The sequence below is a fragment of the Nicotiana tomentosiformis genome, chromosome 9, assembly GCF_000390325.3.
Source record: "Nicotiana tomentosiformis chromosome 9, ASM39032v3, whole genome shotgun sequence".
NCBI lineage: Eukaryota > Viridiplantae > Streptophyta > Magnoliopsida > Solanales > Solanaceae > Nicotiana > Nicotiana tomentosiformis.
Window position 1 is genome coordinate 86,763,208 of NC_090820.1, and position 18,848 is coordinate 86,782,055.

At 34.6% G+C, this 18,848-nt stretch overlaps 3 protein-coding genes across 7 annotated transcripts in view; all 3 read left to right on the forward strand.

Annotated features, from left to right (window-relative positions):
* LOC104112747 (branched-chain amino acid aminotransferase 2, chloroplastic-like) overlaps nucleotides 1-18,848 on the forward strand; it is a 178,243-nt gene that overhangs the window by 65,465 nt on the left and 93,930 nt on the right. The gene's annotated exons all lie outside the window — the stretch shown is intronic.
* On the forward strand, nucleotides 68-1,465 carry LOC117277715 (uncharacterized). The gene is made up of 3 exons (XM_070185265.1): nucleotides 68-728; nucleotides 945-1,194; nucleotides 1,288-1,465. Exons 1-3 carry the CDS (start codon nucleotides 68-70, stop codon nucleotides 1,463-1,465), a joined length of 1,089 nt encoding a protein of 362 aa, XP_070041366.1.
* LOC104100173 (uncharacterized) overlaps nucleotides 8,222-18,848 on the forward strand; it is a 37,390-nt gene continuing 26,763 nt past the window's right edge. Inside the window, exons 1-12 of one of the 5 annotated variants that reach the window (XM_009607349.4) lie at nucleotides 8,222-8,361; nucleotides 8,430-8,501; nucleotides 10,109-10,179; nucleotides 10,413-10,491; nucleotides 10,569-10,643; nucleotides 10,855-10,969; nucleotides 11,057-11,114; nucleotides 11,194-11,265; nucleotides 11,617-11,747; nucleotides 11,822-11,945; nucleotides 12,751-12,830; nucleotides 14,585-15,251. In XM_009607349.4, coding sequence (XP_009605644.1) covers nucleotides 8,359-8,361; nucleotides 8,430-8,501; nucleotides 10,109-10,179; nucleotides 10,413-10,491; nucleotides 10,569-10,643; nucleotides 10,855-10,969; nucleotides 11,057-11,114; nucleotides 11,194-11,265; nucleotides 11,617-11,747; nucleotides 11,822-11,945; nucleotides 12,751-12,826 — 876 coding nt within the window. In that variant the 5' untranslated portion in view covers nucleotides 8,222-8,358 and the 3' untranslated portion in view covers nucleotides 12,827-12,830; nucleotides 14,585-15,251. Of the gene's footprint in view, nucleotides 8,366-8,429; nucleotides 8,502-9,010; nucleotides 9,972-10,108; nucleotides 10,180-10,412; nucleotides 10,492-10,568; nucleotides 10,644-10,854; nucleotides 10,970-11,056; nucleotides 11,115-11,193; nucleotides 11,266-11,616; nucleotides 11,748-11,821; nucleotides 11,946-12,750; nucleotides 13,037-14,584; nucleotides 15,252-18,848 lie in introns of those variants that run through there. The other 4 variants (XM_070185710.1, XM_009607348.4, XM_009607351.4 and 1 more) reach the window with 4 other exon arrangements.

Sequence of the window (18,848 nt, forward strand, 5' to 3'; positions counted from 1 at the left end):
TGGATTGAATGATATCTCTAATACTCTTACCATCAAAAGATGGTGGCATTTTAGAGTAAGTAATTCTATGTGGGCTGAATTCCTCAAGGCAAAATACTGTTCTAGAGTTCATCCTGTTAGTAAGAAATGGTGCAGTGGCAACTCTCAAGCGTGGAAATACCTTCTCTGGGCCAGAGATAAGTGTGAAAAGCAGATTACTTGGAAGATTAATGATGGGAAATATAGCTTTTGGTGGGACAACCGGACTGAATTGGGACTTTTGGCACACATTTGTTCAAGCTACATGAACACTAGCAATGTAAAAAAGAAGGTAAATGATTTCATGACTACTAACAGGTGGGATGCACAGAAACTATACAATACTCTTCCTAGCCAAATTGCGCTACACATCATGTCAATAGAGTTGGGCCAGGATAACAAGAATGATTATGCTATATGGAATGCTACTGAGGATGGTCACTTTACAAATGGTTCTGCTTGGAATATGATCAGGGAGCATAGAGAAATCAATGTCACAATCAACAAGATATGGCACAAATCCATCCCCTTCAAACAATCTTTCATGTGTTGGAGAATCTTCTTTGGCAGAATCCCTATTAGAAATAGTATTACAAGGTTGGATTCTGAAGACACAGAAGTGTGTAGATGTTGTCCAACTCCTGCTAGGGAGACCTTGCAACATGTCTTTGTGGAGGGCAGAGCAGCCGAGTATGTATGGAAAGTTATGGGTAACCCATTGGGAATCACTTATCAGCACTTACCAATCAGAGTTCTTCTTAATAAATGGTGGAACATAAAAGCTAGAAACAGTGTACACAATCTGGTATTGCAAGGATGCTTTTTCCTAAGATTGACACCAATGGTACATGGAGTAATCTTTGTACATTGATGGAGAAACTCAAAACCTGCTGTCGTATGTACTCCTGTTCGATGGATCAAACCAGCTCTTGGTTGGATTAAAATTAACTCTGATGGTAGTTTTATCAGAACTAGCAGGAAAGCTGGGATTGGGGGCATTGCTAGAGATAACAGTGGAGATTTCGTCTTCGCATTTTCGATCCCTATCCAAGCCAATAGCAGCTCACAAGCTGAAGCTACAACAGTGAGATTTGGGATAGAATGGTGCACTCAACAGGGCTACTCTAATATTCATGTGGAGACTGATTCTCTTATGTCACTAACATTCCTCATCAAGTAAGACACCAACAATTTGAAGCTGCAACACATTATCAATGGTACTACTGCATTGCTTGGAAACACTGTAAATTGTATCTCTCACTGCCTTAGAGAAGCAAACCAAGTTGTGGATATGTTGGCAAAATTGGCTTCTACAAGTGGAAACAAGACCTTATATCACTCTCAAGACAATCTTCCTAGAGAGGCAAAGGGGCTGATTCAACTTGACAAATGGCAGTTTCCTTCCTTTAGGAGGAGATATGAAAAATGTAATTTTTTTGTTAGTTAAGTTAGAACTATGATGGAAAGGCTTTTTTGTATAGGCTATGCCTTTCCTGTTTGCTTGGCAATTTTTTGTAGACCGGAGGCATGGTTCCATGTCCCCCTCTTGTCATTGTAAGTTTTAATATACATGGTAGGGGTCCAAGCCTAACCCCTAAAAAAAAATATATATATATTGGATAATGTCATATAGAAAGAATACAGATAACTGGACGGAGAATAAATTGTGAAACTATTTTAATATTTTTTGAAACTATTTAATATTGAAATACTAAAGCCCTGAATGAGTTGTTGGTTCATGATATACGAGCTACCTATGTTTCTATTTAATTATATCCTTTCAAAATTCTAAGCAAACCAAATTAAATTCCTAATATACTGTTTCTACTTTTTTCTGTTTAACGGGATAAACATATTATTTTTGTCACGACCCAACTGGAGGGTCATGACTAGCACCCGGGCCATACTTGCCGAGCACCAACGTACATTTTATCTAACCTTCCTTATTATCTTTAAGGGCCGACAAGTTCAATATAAATAGTAGACATGGATCATGAACACCCAACAATGAAAGATAATGTCATGAACATACATAACATGGGACGACAAGACTGTCAAGAAACTATATATAAGGTACGAGCTATCATGATGCCATGAAAGACTATACAACAAAAATCAGCCGAAAAGGCATTCTAAACCATACATAAGTCGACACCTGTCTATGAGCCTCTAATAGAACATAAGTGCTACAACATTGCCGGAACAGGGCCCCGACATACCCATAAGGTCTATAACAAAAATGCATACCAAGACCACGGCAAGTCCGGAGAAGGGATCTCGCCAATAACCGCTGAACTGGACAACCTACTGTGGTGGGGGAGCTACGTCTACCTGTCTATCAGGACCTGCAGCACGACATGCAGCGTCCACAAATAAAAAGGACGTCAGTACGAATAAAGTACTGAGTATGTGAGGCAAGAAAGCATAAGTAAGAACAGTAATGTAAACATGGATAGAGAATATACAACCTGTGACATCTGGGTACCTCTGAGGGCTACTGACATGAAATACATGATACATACATATATATACATAAACTTTTAAAACATACGCCTTTGTGGGCATCACCATCATCATATCGTACCCGGCCATAATAGGCTCGGTAAAACGTACCCGGCCATCATAGGGCTCGGTAGAATCGTACCCGGCCACGTGGAGCTCGGTAAAACCCAACTGATCAGTGGTTGCACAATAGGTGCCATACCCGGCCAACTATAGCGCGGCTCGGTAGAGTAAAATAGATACATATATATGATGCATGCTGGACTCATTGGAATCACATTTTGAACCTTTCGGAGTGACGTAAGGTCGGTATCCTTCGTACACGTTATTAGGATTAACTCTTCATCAAGAAACTTATAAGAATCAGGAACTACCAACAACATTGATAATATAAGAATAAGAGAAGTAACATCAATACCAATCGTTTCATAAGAAGGGCAGCAATGTAAGTACTGCTAGCTTCTAAGAGTAGAGTATCTTTGGGAGCTCGTTCATTACATTATGTACAATCGGAGTCGTGCAAAAGAATGAAGGGGATAGACTCACATACCTTGTATATACTGCCCAACCTCAAGCTATGCAAATATCACGACTCCTTAGTCTACAATAAGACAAATGACACTATCATTATCGTTTAAGCATCATAACTATTATGTATCGACCACAACCTATTTTACGATAAAACGGACAGCACCTCCCCTATTTATATGACTTCCCACAAGTCAATACAATCACCAAACAGCCCAAACAATATCATTAATAATCATATTGAGCCTCAAAAATAGTCCACCAACCAACAACATTACTACCAAGCTTTTCGATATATATTTCACAAGTTCTAGCTTCAACGACTTAGCTGCAACTTGGATAATCTTAAATATATATAGAGTAAGAGGTTCCTTACCTTTAAACATAAAGAACAACTCCAATTTGACCTTAATTTTCCACGAAATATCCCTTCAATTCTGCCACAAGAACAAGGAAGCGAAACTAGCAATTAATTCGGGTTTTTCGGCACTAGAATTACTTTAGAAGACTTGAAATCACCTAGGGTTGATATTAAAAACTTGAAGGTGTATTTACAGGACATAAAACACTTAAAACAACCTCCCACATGAGCTGGAACAACACAAAAATCAGCAATAACAAGAAGAACAAGAAACTTACTAGCGCCACGGGATTCCCGACATTTGATTTGTGTTGTTTGCCCTTTGTTTGGGTCTTGGATCATGAGAGAACCTTGAGAGACTGTTTTTAGGGTTATAAGGTCTGAATATACTGAAAAATAATGACTTAAAACGGGGTTGAGGTATCTTATATATGTCCATATGTCTTAAACCGCCTTTGTGGGCCCCATAGAGAGCAGCTTGGCGCACTCTCGCAAAAACGCGAATATCTCTCTATTCCGAGATCGTATCAACGAACGGTTTAATGCGTTGAAAACTAGACTCATAGATCTTCAATTTGATAGGTAGATTACCCCATAATTCCAAGCACATTGGGAGAAAAATGCAGTAACATTTGACCTAAAGTTTAAGTAAAATTATAAACCTAAGTTGCGACAACTTTTATCAACTTTTGTTTCATAACTCGCTTGACTTCAAGACTTATGATGCGGATATTATATGATTCAAATACATTAAAACAAGACCTCTTGGGACAGTTAATCACCTCTAGTGTTACCCGAAAATACGGGTTACAACATCCTTGATTCGTTTAACTTCTAATATTTGTTAACCACTCTTATACACCCTTGTATCGTTTAAGACCAATAGGATTAATTTCTTATCATCTCAAAGATAATCTCTTCTTGGATTTACATCGACTAACTTACGACGTGATCTATGGTATGCGAATTTGGGTTGTAACAATTTTGCCATCTTCTCTTCTTCTTTAATTGAATTAACTAACCAATACTAATCTTCATAGTAATTAAATTGAATTTTAAGGACATAAAATCATATCAACACTACAAGATTGATATTAACTGCATTTATATTCACAAAACATCTAGGTAAGCTATGAAATAAAAATTAAAGTAATACAAAATTTAACTGCATAAGCTTCAACTTACTCTTATTCAAATCAATAGCAGAAGGCATGTGCTTCGTCCCATAATTTGTGTAGATAGTCCATGTGCTACACATAATAATTTAGTAAGTTATTTATATGAAAAAATACTAAATTTGATATCATTATATTAGCATAATACATGAACTCAAAATGATTGGACATCAAGGATAATTTTATGTTAAAAAGGAAAAACATATTTTGATTTGCAATGAAAAGGATAATGAATCGAAATTGAAAATAAAATTCAACCTCCAATAAACAACGATCCGTTAGAGAAACTCATATATGCACTAAATATTTATTATTTAGCTAAAATTCTTAACTACAATTTGCATTACAAAGATCTGTTTGCTCCCTAACAATAGGCTAACAATATAAAACACAAAACTTATATAGAAAACGTATTGCTTTCCTATTAAAATTGAGAATGGTCTAGACACCATCTACTCTTATAGGAGTGTTTGGCTCCTCAATAAACTCTCAAACTAAATTGGAGATATAGTTCAAATTGAAAAAGGATCGAAAAACATATCAAGTTATTCAAATTTATATGAGTACATATGATCCGAAAATAAGTGTGTCAGCATATGGTCGAAGAAGATGTCCAAAGAGTAATAGGATTACTCTGTCCTAATCGAAAAAGAATTCCAGGATAATTTACAATCACATTTTTAAATTATACAAGTATTTAAGAGCATAAAAATCGATCAACATTTCAGAAATATTTTAGTCGTTCAACATTTAACATAAAATATTAGTGCTTTTATAATAATATAGATAGATAGATATAGATATAGATAGATATTATAGATATAGATAGATATAATTTATATATAATATGTGTATAACAAGTGTATAATCTATGTATACTGGCTAAGGAAAGTAAATTATAAATTTGACCGGCTATTTGTGTAAATATTCCTATATGTAATTGGGTTCTTTAGTTGCAGAAACGACATCAGTTAGCCGCTTTGAGCACCACTATTTAAAACATATTCAGATTTTCAGAATTATTTCAAGTTTGATTAATTTTTGACAAAGTTCAGACGGCTCTTATTGCTACTTTGCTATATCTTCTTTGGGCGTTCAGGCATATTTTTCTTCGCTTTTTGAGATGCAAATTTATTAATTCTTCTAAATTGATCTATTCTAGTAATTATTTTTTCACTTGATAATATAACTAATGAATTTAATCTCTAGTGAGACATTGTTGATCTTAGTTACGATCAATTTTACTTTTAAAAAACTTATTTTTCTTAATATTTTTAATTTAGAAAATAAGTCTAAATTATCGATATCAGAATAACTATTATGTTTTAAGGAACTGCAATGTTTGTTAGATTCTCACCATTTGGTGACCTCAGTTTTTTTATCACTAAAGAGAAGACCAAAAATATTTTTATACCTTTCCGATTGTTTGGATCTATTTTGAAGTGGAAAAAATGACTTAGTCCACAATTTTTTTTGTAGACATATTTAAATTCTAATAAATAAATACTTAAAAAAGCAATATACCTATTAATAAATAAATAAAAAATTATAAGCTTTTAAATGAAAAATAATAATTAGAAATTTAGAATAACAAAACTTGGTTCGAGAGGTTAATAAGTTGACGTCGAAAACAACTTTTTATTGCTTCATATACTTGATGTAATACTTGAAAATCCGAAGAGAAACAAAAAAGAATTGCAGTTTACTTTACTCTTGATCGGCTTCTTGATTCTTGTTTTTAACACAAGGAGTAAAAAACACAAGTGGCTCTTGTCTCTTCTTGTTTTTGATAGGGAAGGAGTAAAACATTTTAATACGTATTTTAGTATGATGAGAAAGCCTAAAGGTAAAGAAAGCAAAAACTAAAAATGTGGATCATTTGTTAAAATAGTACAAAAAGAAATTCACTTTCACAGGACAAGATCCCCAAAAAGTGTTTTCTTGTATCCATAAAAATATTCATATTCCCTAGAATAATACTCGATCTTCGCAATAATCATTAAAACAAAAATTTCTTTTCTTTTTCATAACTAGAGAAAAATGGGTTCTTCATCTTTGTGGGGCTAAGGCCTTGGCTTTAGCTGCTTTCTGCTAGAGCCTAAATTCAGACCTTCAATTGCATTCAAACTTGGTAGAGCTTAATTTTGAAACTTCGAACTAACGATTTTAATTCGGCAAAGATTACTTTTAGCCGCGTCAGAAATTATTTATATCTGATAGCTGTAAAAGTGTATAAAATTTATATACTTTTGTATATGACATACATAAATGTATATATATACAAAAAATATATATTTTGTTGTTATTATTTTGAGAGCGACTATACATTGCTATTTTAAAATTCTGATCTCTGAAATTAATTTTAAAGCGGCTAAACTTTAAAATTATTTAGAAAATTCAGATCTCTAAAATTGATTATGAGGCGGCTAAACTTTGAAGAATTTGTAATTGGCTATTCTTTAAATGGAATCCTAATGCACTACCCCGCACGATTGTTTTAGCCCGTGTTTAGGGAAAAAATTTATTTTGTGCCTCACACAACTGACACTAGTTGTATGAGACTTCTTTTTTGTGTCACAATTTTATGGTCCCAAATTTTTGTGGACCCATATATGTAAGATATGTGAAAGTCTCGCACTAGGAGTGTCAATAGTTCGGTTCGATCGGTTATTTTATAAAATTTGCACCATATCAATTTTTCGGTTATTCTATTATGTATAACCAAAATTAGACTTTTCGAAACCATCCCAATCATGTCGGTTTCTCTTCGGTATCGGTACAGTTCGGTTAATTTTCGGTATTTTTTTAATGTCGTGTAAAAGTCACCAGTAGAACTAGAATGCAATAACATATGTTCTTTTATAAGACTTAGCAAAACTCTCTAGATATTTTTATTGTTTAAAGGGTGATGAATTTAAAAAACATAAAAGATGGCAAGAATATAGATCAATCGACTATTCTACAGCAACGTAAAAGAAATCAAGCAAAGACAAAGAAAATATAAATCACACGAGTGGAAAGATATTAACTAATCTGAGACTTAATATAAATTTTATAGAAGATTAAATATTCAAAAAGATAAATCTAGATTATATGAAAGGAAACATATTCAATACATTATAGTTTGCTACTCATAATCACTAAAATACTGTGTCTTGCCAATAAAAATGCTGGAAATAACTTAGTTTAAGTGGAAGTAGCATACTAATAGGTTTTAGGAATTAATATTTTGAGTTAAATTATTCGTTGACTTATAACCGTTTTCATAATTTCGAGGTCCAAAGAAAAAATTAATGCTTTATTATTTTTAAACTTACTATATAAATATATTTTTCACATGTAAAATTTATTCGGTACGGTTCGGTATTTTTTCGATTTATTTTTGTAAAATAAAAAACTTACCCTAATTATCGATACGGTTATAGATTTATATAAAAACGTATGATTTTTTTAAAAGAACCTAAAAATCGGTTCGATACGGTACGGTTCGAACGATTTAATCGATTTTTAAATATCCATGCTCAATATTATCAATATTATCTCGCACAACTAATATCACTTACTTGTGTGAGACACACCTAAAATCACTCCCGTTCAGGTATTTCTTCTTTATTTTTTTATTGACTTTCGGCAAACGCGCAGAAGTTTCGCTTCTGAATGCTGAATAGCAGATTATTTAAACCCCAATTTTTCTTCTTGAAGAAGTTCGAAAGGCGGGTGGCATTTGTATTTTACATTGAAATTCCAGTTTAGATTTGTGCAAGTATACTAACAATGGTAGGTAAGAACTTCTCTATCCCCAATTGGTTAAATAATTGCGTACTAAACGTGTGAGTGTATTTTAGGAGTATGTAGACCAAAATAGATGCCGACAACTGGCCAAGTCATCATCTTTTTACCGCAGGATATATTCAGAGGTATGCAAACAGTCAACTCTGAAGAGTAAAGAGTGTTTTTTTTATTGCTTTAGTTTGTTTTTTGGAATGAATTTAGTTACGTTGACATCATGTTCAGCTTTTGCACTATCAAAGAGAAGCCTTTTAATAGATCATTTTTTCTCCGATATGTTTTGCATTAATTGTGGTATGTTCATCTAGGAAAATGTCAAGAGAGCCTAATGGTGTGTTTGGCATTACAGAAAATGTTTTCCTAGAAAATAAGAGAAAATAGTAGTATTCAAAGAGCTTATATTTAATCTAGGCAAACATGATGGGGGTGGGAGATGGACTATGTTGCTCTGACTCTTCGAAAATATCGTCGGGATGTGCAATAGCATTTTTGGAGAGCCCACGCAACACGGTTGAGGTGGGGGGGGGGGGGGTGAGGGGTCTGGTGAGGGAGGAGGTTGGGGCTGGTGTTGGGAGGGTGAGGGGGGGGTGAGGGGGTGGGGGAGAGAATGAGTGTGGGATGCCACTTATGGAGAGAAAAGCCCCATGTTTTGTGCTTTCATTATCTTTGTCTTACTTGGGTAGCGCGGGGGGAGGGCTACTGCAGAACTTCTGAATTCATTTTTACAATGGACAGTTTATCCACCCGGGAGTAACATTGATGCTTAATCTTAATCATTGCTCTTTATATGAACTTGTTTGACCAAACACACAGATTAAGAAAGAGAAGAAAGTCTTTTGGAACTTGTGCTTTAAACATGTAATTTATTTGTGTTGCTATAAAACTTTTGGAACTTGTGGTCTTAAAGACTTAAAGATGCGTGACATTTGTGTGGCTATAAAATTATGTCATTAAGGATAAAATAAGAAGTTTAAAGTTAAATTATTTTCAAATATAGAAAAAGGGTCATTCTTTTTGGAACGGACTAAGAACGAAATAGAGAGGGAGTATATCATTGACCTTTTCAGGTAACTTTTGCAATTCTGAGGTTCATTGTAGATCATATGATCAGAAACAGTTTAGATGAGTCTTCAACATGCTTGTCTTCAATGAATTTTGCATCCGCGTTTTTTTGAAGTGCCAGGTTTTCGCTCTAGAGTTTGATTAATTTCTTATCCAACGGCTGTTTTCCCCCGTTTTCATGATGACAAACTCATTTCCCAAAAGAGACCATATTTTTCTGGTTTCTTGGATTTGGTTGCTTCACTTTGTATAGTTTTTAAGATTTGGTACATGGAGAAATTGATGAAGGTCTATTCTAACTTGTGATTTCAAGCATAACTTATTTGAATTCTGTAATGTTCAATTTCTTTGTGGAGGTTGCTTTACTTGCATTTGCATTGTGTTAACCAGTGAGGCTTAATCAATTGCAGCAGATTCTTTACTTCAATTCATTGTTGCGCAACCACTTTCAGCTGTTTTCATGGTGCAACAGTTCTGTATGCCCTGTACAATATCGTGCTTGACATTGCTCAGTTTCTAAATTAGAGATGTTAAATGTAACTTCGAACTACTATACTTGTAGCATTATTGTATATTCCTGACATCGAGATTGAATGGTTTATTACTTGCGTTAACATGCTTTAGGCATATTGTTTTTTGGGATTTTCTTTCTGAAATTATGTTGTATCCGCAGGTAGAAGAGATAGGATGGGAACACCTTGTCAGATTGGGGGAAGATCTGAGACTTCTCAGCTTTCGCATGATGTAAGGATTTTTTTTCTTTCATTTTTTAACACTATGGTTGGTTAAAAAGAGGAAGGATAGGTGTTGGTTAAGTGAAAGAAGAGGGTACAGATTAGAATTATGTATGTGAAAGCCGGAACTTAAATTTGGGAAACTAAGTACAAGCGAAAGCACTTAGTTTCTAAATTGCAGCAAGTGGAAGACCATAATTTACCTTGCTAGGCAAGAACTTTTAAGCTTTTACTGTGTGCCAGGGACAAGAATGGAAGAGTGCACATTGTTCAGATAACTTTGGATGGAACATATCCGAATCAGCCACCTTCAATATCAGCGGTTGGCATCCTTCAAATTTCTGATACTAGAGCCTTGCACTCGTTTGGCAATGTCTTAATATACTGACATTTCACCAGGACGTGCCTTATCTCTTCAATGTGGAATGGTCAATAAACTCAAGACTAAAAGATGTTATCCAACAGTTTCAGCAGGTAGTTTTGTATCATTTTCATCATGTTGTAAATCTCCCTTTATTTGCATTTTCTTTGCTTTGTAACATAATATTTAATGATCATTTCATCCACCAAAGGCATTACTTTACCTTATAAAAAATAAAAAAATAATCCATCAAGTACACCCATAATTTAATTATGTATTGTAATTTCTGTTTTACTTACTATATCTTCTTGTTACTGGATTCAGCATATGGATAAGCTTCAGGAGTTTTGGAGTACAATGGATGACATTGACCACTCTCTTTTGGTTTCTGACCTAAGATATCCTCACCGTGCTTTGTCACATCGCCAACTTAATATAAGTATGTGCTTATTTACATAACTGTTCTTTGATGGGTCAGGACCCTTTATGCCAGAACTGATTCCATATGCATTCGCTTTTGTCATAGGCAATGACTGCCATATCATGTTGTGTATAGATGCTAATGATCCGACATCCCTACCAGAGTAAGTGTTCTCTAAGACCACCAGATTTTACAATTATTCCTATCTTTATGAGTTATAAATTGATGTGGAGTTCTTCTAGCTGTCGCTTTCTTGGTTCAGATTCAGAGGTGGAGAGATTGAGAGCGACGTGGAGGAGAAACTGCAAAAGATGGTATATCAACTTCCTCTTTTAGTGCTGACTTGTAATTGTCATGGTCCTTATCATTGCCTACATTGGGATGCTGATGCTATTGTCTTATAGTGCTCAAATTAACTGCTTTAAGTAATTATTCCGGTTCCAAAAATTACTAGATTTCTCCATTAGCTGGATTTTATATGTAGAAGTCTGGGAACATCCGCACTTAGTTTTTGTTGCCAATCCATAGAATTTTCTCTATGTTTGGTATTTTGAACATTTAAAAGATGAAGGGACTAGGTGGGTAAGGATCTTTTAAGTTTTGCTGAGCTTTTTCTTTTTTCCCCAGTTACGTGTCATCAACTCTGATTTCTATTCGATTCACAGGATGAAAGACAAGCCATTTTCTGAGAATCTTGAAAATATATTGGATGTTCAACTTCATGGACCTTCAAGCATTCAGAAAACTGATCCACAAACTGAATGTGGCATTTGTTATGCACAATATCTTCCGATTGGTAATCCTATATCCGTAAAATAAACCCATTGATATTTTTTGGATGATGGCATTGACTTTGTGATGTCAACGTAGATGATGAACTTGGTGCTAAGAGTGGAAGTGGCACTGATTGTACATGTGAAAATAACAGCTGCAGTAGGGCCTTCCACAGTGTTTGCCTTGGAGATTGGTTGCGTTCCATCACAACAACAAGACAGTACGTTTAGCTCCCTTATCTTAATTCTGCTTATGATGAAAACATATCCTTAACATTTTGTTATTTACTATCTCTTGTTTTCATTATGGGTGCTAGTTCAGTGTTGGAGGGAAAAAGTTTCCTAGGTTAGTTGATTTTATAGCCAGGCCGAGTTAATGCAATCCTTTAGATAAAATAATGTTCTGGGAAGGAACAGATATTGCCAATTGGAGGAGAAGCTAATGAAATGTCTGAGTATTTATCATACCAGTTTATACACTAACGCACCTGATAAGCACTGGAGAAAAGCTAAGTGAATAAGGAGAGATTAGTTAGACAAGATTTTACTTGAACTAATTATAGTGAAAAAAGAAACTCTATATGCTTTTTCAAAAGTAGGCACAGAAACTCTATCTTGAATGAACTTAGTAGGTAAGTCATATTGTTTAATGTTACCATGAAATATGCACTCTTTTCATAATAAGAAGTTCTGTTTTTCAATTTCTTTTTTCTTTTGAATGCCATTGATTACCCTCTAATCCAAATTGACTTCTTGTTGTACGATTATTGTGAGAAAATTTAATTTGAAAATCTTCTAGTGCTAATCTCGGAATATATGGTGGGGAGGGGATAGACATTGTTTGTTTTGTTTTTTGAGGAATCGTATAGAGAAAATTGTATACAAAGTAAACGTGAGACCTTTATAATATCTTTTTGTGTTTTGAACAACTTTTTACCTTTTATTTTTTACCTTCTTTACTTTAATTAAGGAGATATTCCTTTTTCAATTCAGTTATCACATTCATCTGCTCTGTTTGTTTTGCAGGTCATTTGATGTTCTGTTTGGGAATTGTCCATACTGTTCTGATCCAATTGCTGTCAAAATCAATACTAGGAAGTAAAATAGTAAGTTACCCCAGTCAAATATTTGAGGTAATTTAGCTCGCTGTGCACAGATTACTTCGAGTGATAGAGAAGGCTGGAGATTTAGGGGAACATTACTTTGTTCGACCACCTCTCCATTTTGCATAGTGAATGTGAAACTTCTTTAGACAATGTTAAATCTGCATAGAGAAGATGTTGCTTTCAAGTATGAGCAGCACTTTGTTTGAGTCAATTAGTCATGAATATGATTTGCATTTGTCATTCAGTGATGTGGAACAACCTAGTAAGTGAAACTACAACAACAACAAACCCATGTAATCCCCATAAAGTGGGGTCTGGAGAGGGTAGTGTGTACACAGACCTTACCCTTATCTTGTGTAGGTAGAGAGGTTGTCTCCGATAGAACCCTCGCCTCAAGTAAAGATGAAAAAGAAGCAGAAACTAGTAAGTGAAACAAGGTAAACTAATTTTTTTTTGCTTCATGAAGTTTGTCCTGCTATTATATCGTGATCGTCCTCATAATATGGAGGGCTTTGCACTAGTTGAGCATATATCAAGACACATTTAGTCAAAACTATTATTTTTGGGCCAGCTAGCGCTCACGGTTTGATACTTGGTGGATAATAGGTCAGTTCCAGTTTAATCGAAAGTGATATTGTGATTAAAAGCTAATGAATTGTAGCCTAGGAGTTCCCTATGTTTTACATGAATGAAGTCAGAATGGCTCCTAGTTTCATATATTCTTGATATCATCGCCAGTCCACTACTCAAGTAAATTGGGAGGTGAATAATTGCGGGCTAGTAGTAGCCTTGTGTTGGTACTTTTCTTCAATTTTTTCAAATTTACCTCATTAATCACGAGGCAAAACCTGGATGTTGAGGGTTTGGTTAGTCATAACAGCTTCTTCTTTCTCCTCTTTGCCAAACTCACACTTGACAATATTTCCTTTCTTTTTCATTTCTATGACTACAATTTCGTATCATGGTTTTGCTTAATAAATCAAAACGTGGACTTAGTTGTTGACACTTTTACCGTCACAGCTTGATGTAATAGAGAAGGATAGACTTGCCTCCAATTTGTATCGAAGCACCTTAATATAAAATAATAAATAAAAGAATGAAGAGACCATTACTGTACCACGGGAGGAGGATATATAGAGCTGCTACTACGGGTTCAACTAATTCATTGCTTATGGTTCGATATATATATATATATATATATATTACACATTTTGAATCTACTTACTCTAAAATTTAAATTCGCTCCGGACCAAAGGCATTAAAAATGTATAGACAAGCATTCCTGACGTTTCTCGCAGGAAATAAACAATGGTTGGATCGTCTCACAAAAGTGGAATATTCTTTGCATTCTAATAGGGATTTAGGATGTGGAAAGAAAGAATTCATCATGTATGAATTTCCAATGACTCATAGTTCAACTCGTAGTTGAAAGTAATATATGTTGAAGTTAGTACATAGTTGTATTTTCTATGTCGGCTCCAACTTAAAAATATTATAAGAATCTAAAGTAATTTCTAGAGAAATTTTCAGAAAATACTATAGTTTAGTGGATATTAACGCGATGCAGCTATAGTTTCAATATTTACTGTTCTTAGCTAAACTTACGTTGCTAGTGTCCTGTATTTTATGTATACGTGCGCATCAATGAATACAGTATTGGTAAATATACTAAAATCACGGGAAGAGATCTGTTAAATACACTATTAACAGTAATATGTAATCACATTACTTACAAACTTCTTAAATGAGTGCAGTTCTTCCCTCAAGAGAGACAACTCATCTGATTTGGTATTAGTAGAGACGTCACCATGGACAGTGGGGTGTTTTTGTTCCACCTGTTGCTTGAACTTTTGGCGAAACTGGCTTCTTAGTAGGTAAAACAGGTAGCTTATTCCCAGTCTTAACAGGAGGAGGATTCTTGGAAAGAGGATTTGCAACAACATGTGGTGTTGGATTCTTTGCGGGTGGAGGATCAATGAGCTGTTGTTTGCGCTTCTTATGAGGTGGTGATGTTGATAGACCAACACCTTGCTGATGTTTCTTCTTCGCCATAAGAGAGAGTGTAGTACTAAAGTCATCAAAATCATCTTCATTGTGGTATGTGTAAGAGGGAGTTTGCTCTACACCAACGTCATCCGGAGGCAATTGAATCACTGCAAGCTCTATAGCGATCGGATGTATATTCCTGTATATCAATTGAAAATTAGAAGAGCTTCAATGTCAAGTTGTATAAAAAATATACTACATTCATGTATATATGAGTCAACATGTATATCTCTATATATGTGTATATGCAACTGTGTAGTGTATGTTGATATATTTATGTGTATGTATAGTTTTGTATATCAATGTACTTATAAGCAAACCCATATATAGCCCATTCAACTTGGCTCCATTTTTTATTTTGACACTTTATCTCAACCTTGTTCCATTCTGGCTCTCCAACTCTATTTTTTATGTTTCATTTTAACACAAAAGCTAAAATCAGTGCAAAAAAATAGCACGTGTGTATACACAAATCTGAGATGTAATAAATATTCAATTAAATATTACTCATCCTTGTCAAATGGGTCAATACTAAAATACCCGACCCGAATTTTTTGGTGTCCATGATACTTTCAGTTCAACTTGAAATGCACAATAACAAATATCCATTCCATTATGAAAAAGTAATTTTCTTTGAGACATGGATTCACTCCAAACTTCAAGCTTATATGAAATAAATGATGAAAAAACCAGGTGGCAACATTTAATTGGATATTTATTACACCTCGGATTTGTGTATACACACGCGCTATATTTTTTTACACTGATTTTAACTTTTATGTTAAAATAAAATATAAGAAATAGAGTTTGAGGGCCAAAATGAAACAAGGTTGAGATAAAGTGTCAAAATGAAAAATAAAGCCAAGTTGAATGAGTTTGTATATGGGTTTGGCCTACTTAATATCTATGTTGAATACATATGAAGCTTTCCATTTAGACACTTGAATGTGCAATTGAACACACATTGCTGACATGGCTTATCATGTGTAATACACTCTCTTTTCAGAGAGTGAAAAGGCCTAACCTTTATTTTATATATTTTTTTACTTTTGTCTTCTTGAACCTCAAATTTGCCACCACCATCCCCACCACCTCAAAAAAAAAAATCCCTTAAATTGTTTTAGCTTTTTTTTTTTTTGGGTTCCACAGTTACTTCTCATCTTCATCATATAAAACTTGTCTCACTCCATTTTATCAAAATTACCTTAATTAAAACTAATAAACCTCATACATGGAAACGAGAAAAGTTAGGCACCTGCAAAATTGTCCTTTGCTTTTAACTCAAAAACTATCCATTAAATTTTGACTTCTACCTTAGCCACAACTGTTTGTTCTTTGTCTCGAGAAATTAAGAATCGAGCGATGCGAACATAAAAGAACAAAATATATAGGTGGAAAAAATTTGTCATTCAGCACCAAGGAAGAATTAGCTTAACCAATTTTTTGGTCCCTTCCAATTATGCCATTCAACAGAAGATCAAATTAATGGAAGGAGGACAATTCATGGGCCATTATTGGTACCGTTACTGCCGACACCATCTCCATCACTTTTCCCTAAAACCACCACCGCCACCCTAACCGGCGAAATTCAGACCACCAGCGAATACCTTCTTCTTTCCCTTGCCTTATTCTTTCTTCCTCACATATATAAAACCAATTTCTTTCAAATAACCTACTTCTAACCATTAGGTGTGGAAATTCGGTATTTCAGTTCGGTATTTAAGAATTTCGGTTCGGTATTTCGGTATTCGGTTTATCAATTGTGTATACCAAATACCGTACCTAATTATTTCGGTACGGTTCGATATTTTTTATTTTGGTTCGGTACGGTTTTGATTTAATAATCGCTAAATAAATAAACTTATTTTGGTTTGATACTGTAGTACCAAACTGAAAATAACAAAATTAATTAATTGACAGAAACAATTTTTATCCAGAAACAAAATTGACAGAAACAGTTCGAATGCCAAGACAGAAACAATTCGAATGCCAACAAAATTTGTGGCCGCCTGTAGTAGTATATGGAAATTAGAAACACTTAAACTTGCTATCTATAATTCTATATTCTTCTTTTTTCTATTTGAAAATATCATATTTAAAACAAAATAAAAACATCTGAACAACCAACATTTCACACTGCCAATTACATTTGCAGTGTGCCAATTACATTTACACTATGCCAATGCCAAGAACACATGAACAACCAACATTTCAGGAAACACCTGCAATTACATTTACACACTGCAATTACATTTACCAACTCGAAACACCTGAACAATCAATATTTTTCGAAAAAAGGCCATCCACAAACAGAGCAAATACCTGAACATTGGCATTCATTCACAATTCAGCAAAACCATAAACACAACATTTAAGACAGTAGCATAAACAAATAGGGCATCAGACTCTAACAGGCTCAACAGACTCTGTCTCTAACACAATAGCAGCCAAATAAACAAAGTGCAAAATAGAGAGGGTGTAACGATCCGACCGGTCGTTTTGAGTACTACAATCCCGTCTTCCAATTTACTGCTCAAATCGGGCTTTACAGTTGTTGTATGACTTGCAGGGGTAATTGGTTTAGATCCGGTGGGGTTTTGAAATGAATTGGAACACTCAGTTTCAAGGTTTAAAGCTTAAGTTAAAATAGTGATCGGATGTCGACTTATATGTAAACGACCTCGGAATTTAATTCCTATGATTCCAATAGCTCCGTATAGTAATTTTGGACTTAGGAGCGTATCCGTAAAATTATTTGGAGGCCCGTAGTGGAATTAGGCTTGAAATGCCGAAAGTTAAATTTTGGAAAGTTTGACCGGGAGGTTGACTTTTTGATATCGAGGTCGGAATCCAGTTCTGAAATTTTTTATAGCTCCGTTATGTCGTTTATGACTTGTGTGTAAAATTTGAGGTCAATCGGACATGAATTAATAAGTTCCGGAGTCATTTGCAGAAACTAGAAATTTCAAAGTTCATTAGGCTTGAATTGGGGTGTAATTCATGGTTTTAGCATTGTTTGAGGTGATTTAAGGGTTCGACTAAGTCCGTATGATATTTTAGGACTTGTTGGTATATTTGGTTGAGGTCCTGAGGGGCTCGGGTGAGTTTTGGATGGTTAACAGATCATTTTTGGCCTTGGTAAGATTGCTGATATCTGTTGTTGTATTTTTCAGATTTTTGAAAAATATTAGTATTTTGATATGGAATTAATTTCTATAATTTTTGTGGGCTGAATCAAATTATTTTGACTAGATTCGAGCCCTTTGAAAGTTGATACGTGCATAATGGAATTTCTAGAGCATTGTTTAGCTTGCTCGGCATTGGATTTGGCTTGTTCGAGGTAAGTAACTTTTCTAATCTTGGAGTTGAGGGTATGAACCCTGAATATATGTATTTCGTGAATTGTTGGGAGGTGGCGCATATGCTAGGTGATGGGCGTGTGGGCGTACACTATAGAAATTGTGAAATAATTATTTCTGTGAAATTTTGTAGTTAAATGATCTTGGCATTTTCCATGCGATTTTATGAGTTAAAGAAATTGAGCTGAAAAGCATATTAAAAAATCATGTTGAGGCTATGTGCCAGTATTATTGGGATCCACATAGGTCATATTATTGTGAAATATTTATTTTAAATTAAAAATTCATACTCAGTCATATTTATTTCATTGCAAATCATATCTGAGTCTCTGTTGATATTTATTGATACATCATATCATCATTTTTGGGCTATTCTCATGACATTGTGAGCCCATGAAAGAGAGACTGGAGAGATTGATGACTGAGGGAGGCCGATGGCATGATTGTGAGGGTATTTATGGGATCGGGCTGCACGCCGCAGCAGGCCATGTTGGCTTTATATATATATATAATACTATTGCACGTGAGTTGGCCGTGCGGATCTATATATTATACTATTGCACGTGAGTTGGCCGTGCGGATCCAGATATTATTATAGCACGTGAGTTGGCCG

Bases quoted from the DNA above. Each gene is read 5' to 3' on its own strand.
- LOC117277715 (XM_070185265.1), top strand. From the start codon at position 68: ATGTGGGCTGAATTCCTCAAGGCAAAATACTGTTCTAGAGTTCATCCT. The intron at 729-944 runs GTAACCCATTGG...GGATCAAACCAG, and splicing joins GTATGTATGGAAAGTTATGG to CTCTTGGTTGGATTAAAATT. The intron at 1,195-1,287 runs GTAAGACACCAA...TCACTGCCTTAG, and splicing joins TCACTAACATTCCTCATCAA to AGAAGCAAACCAAGTTGTGG.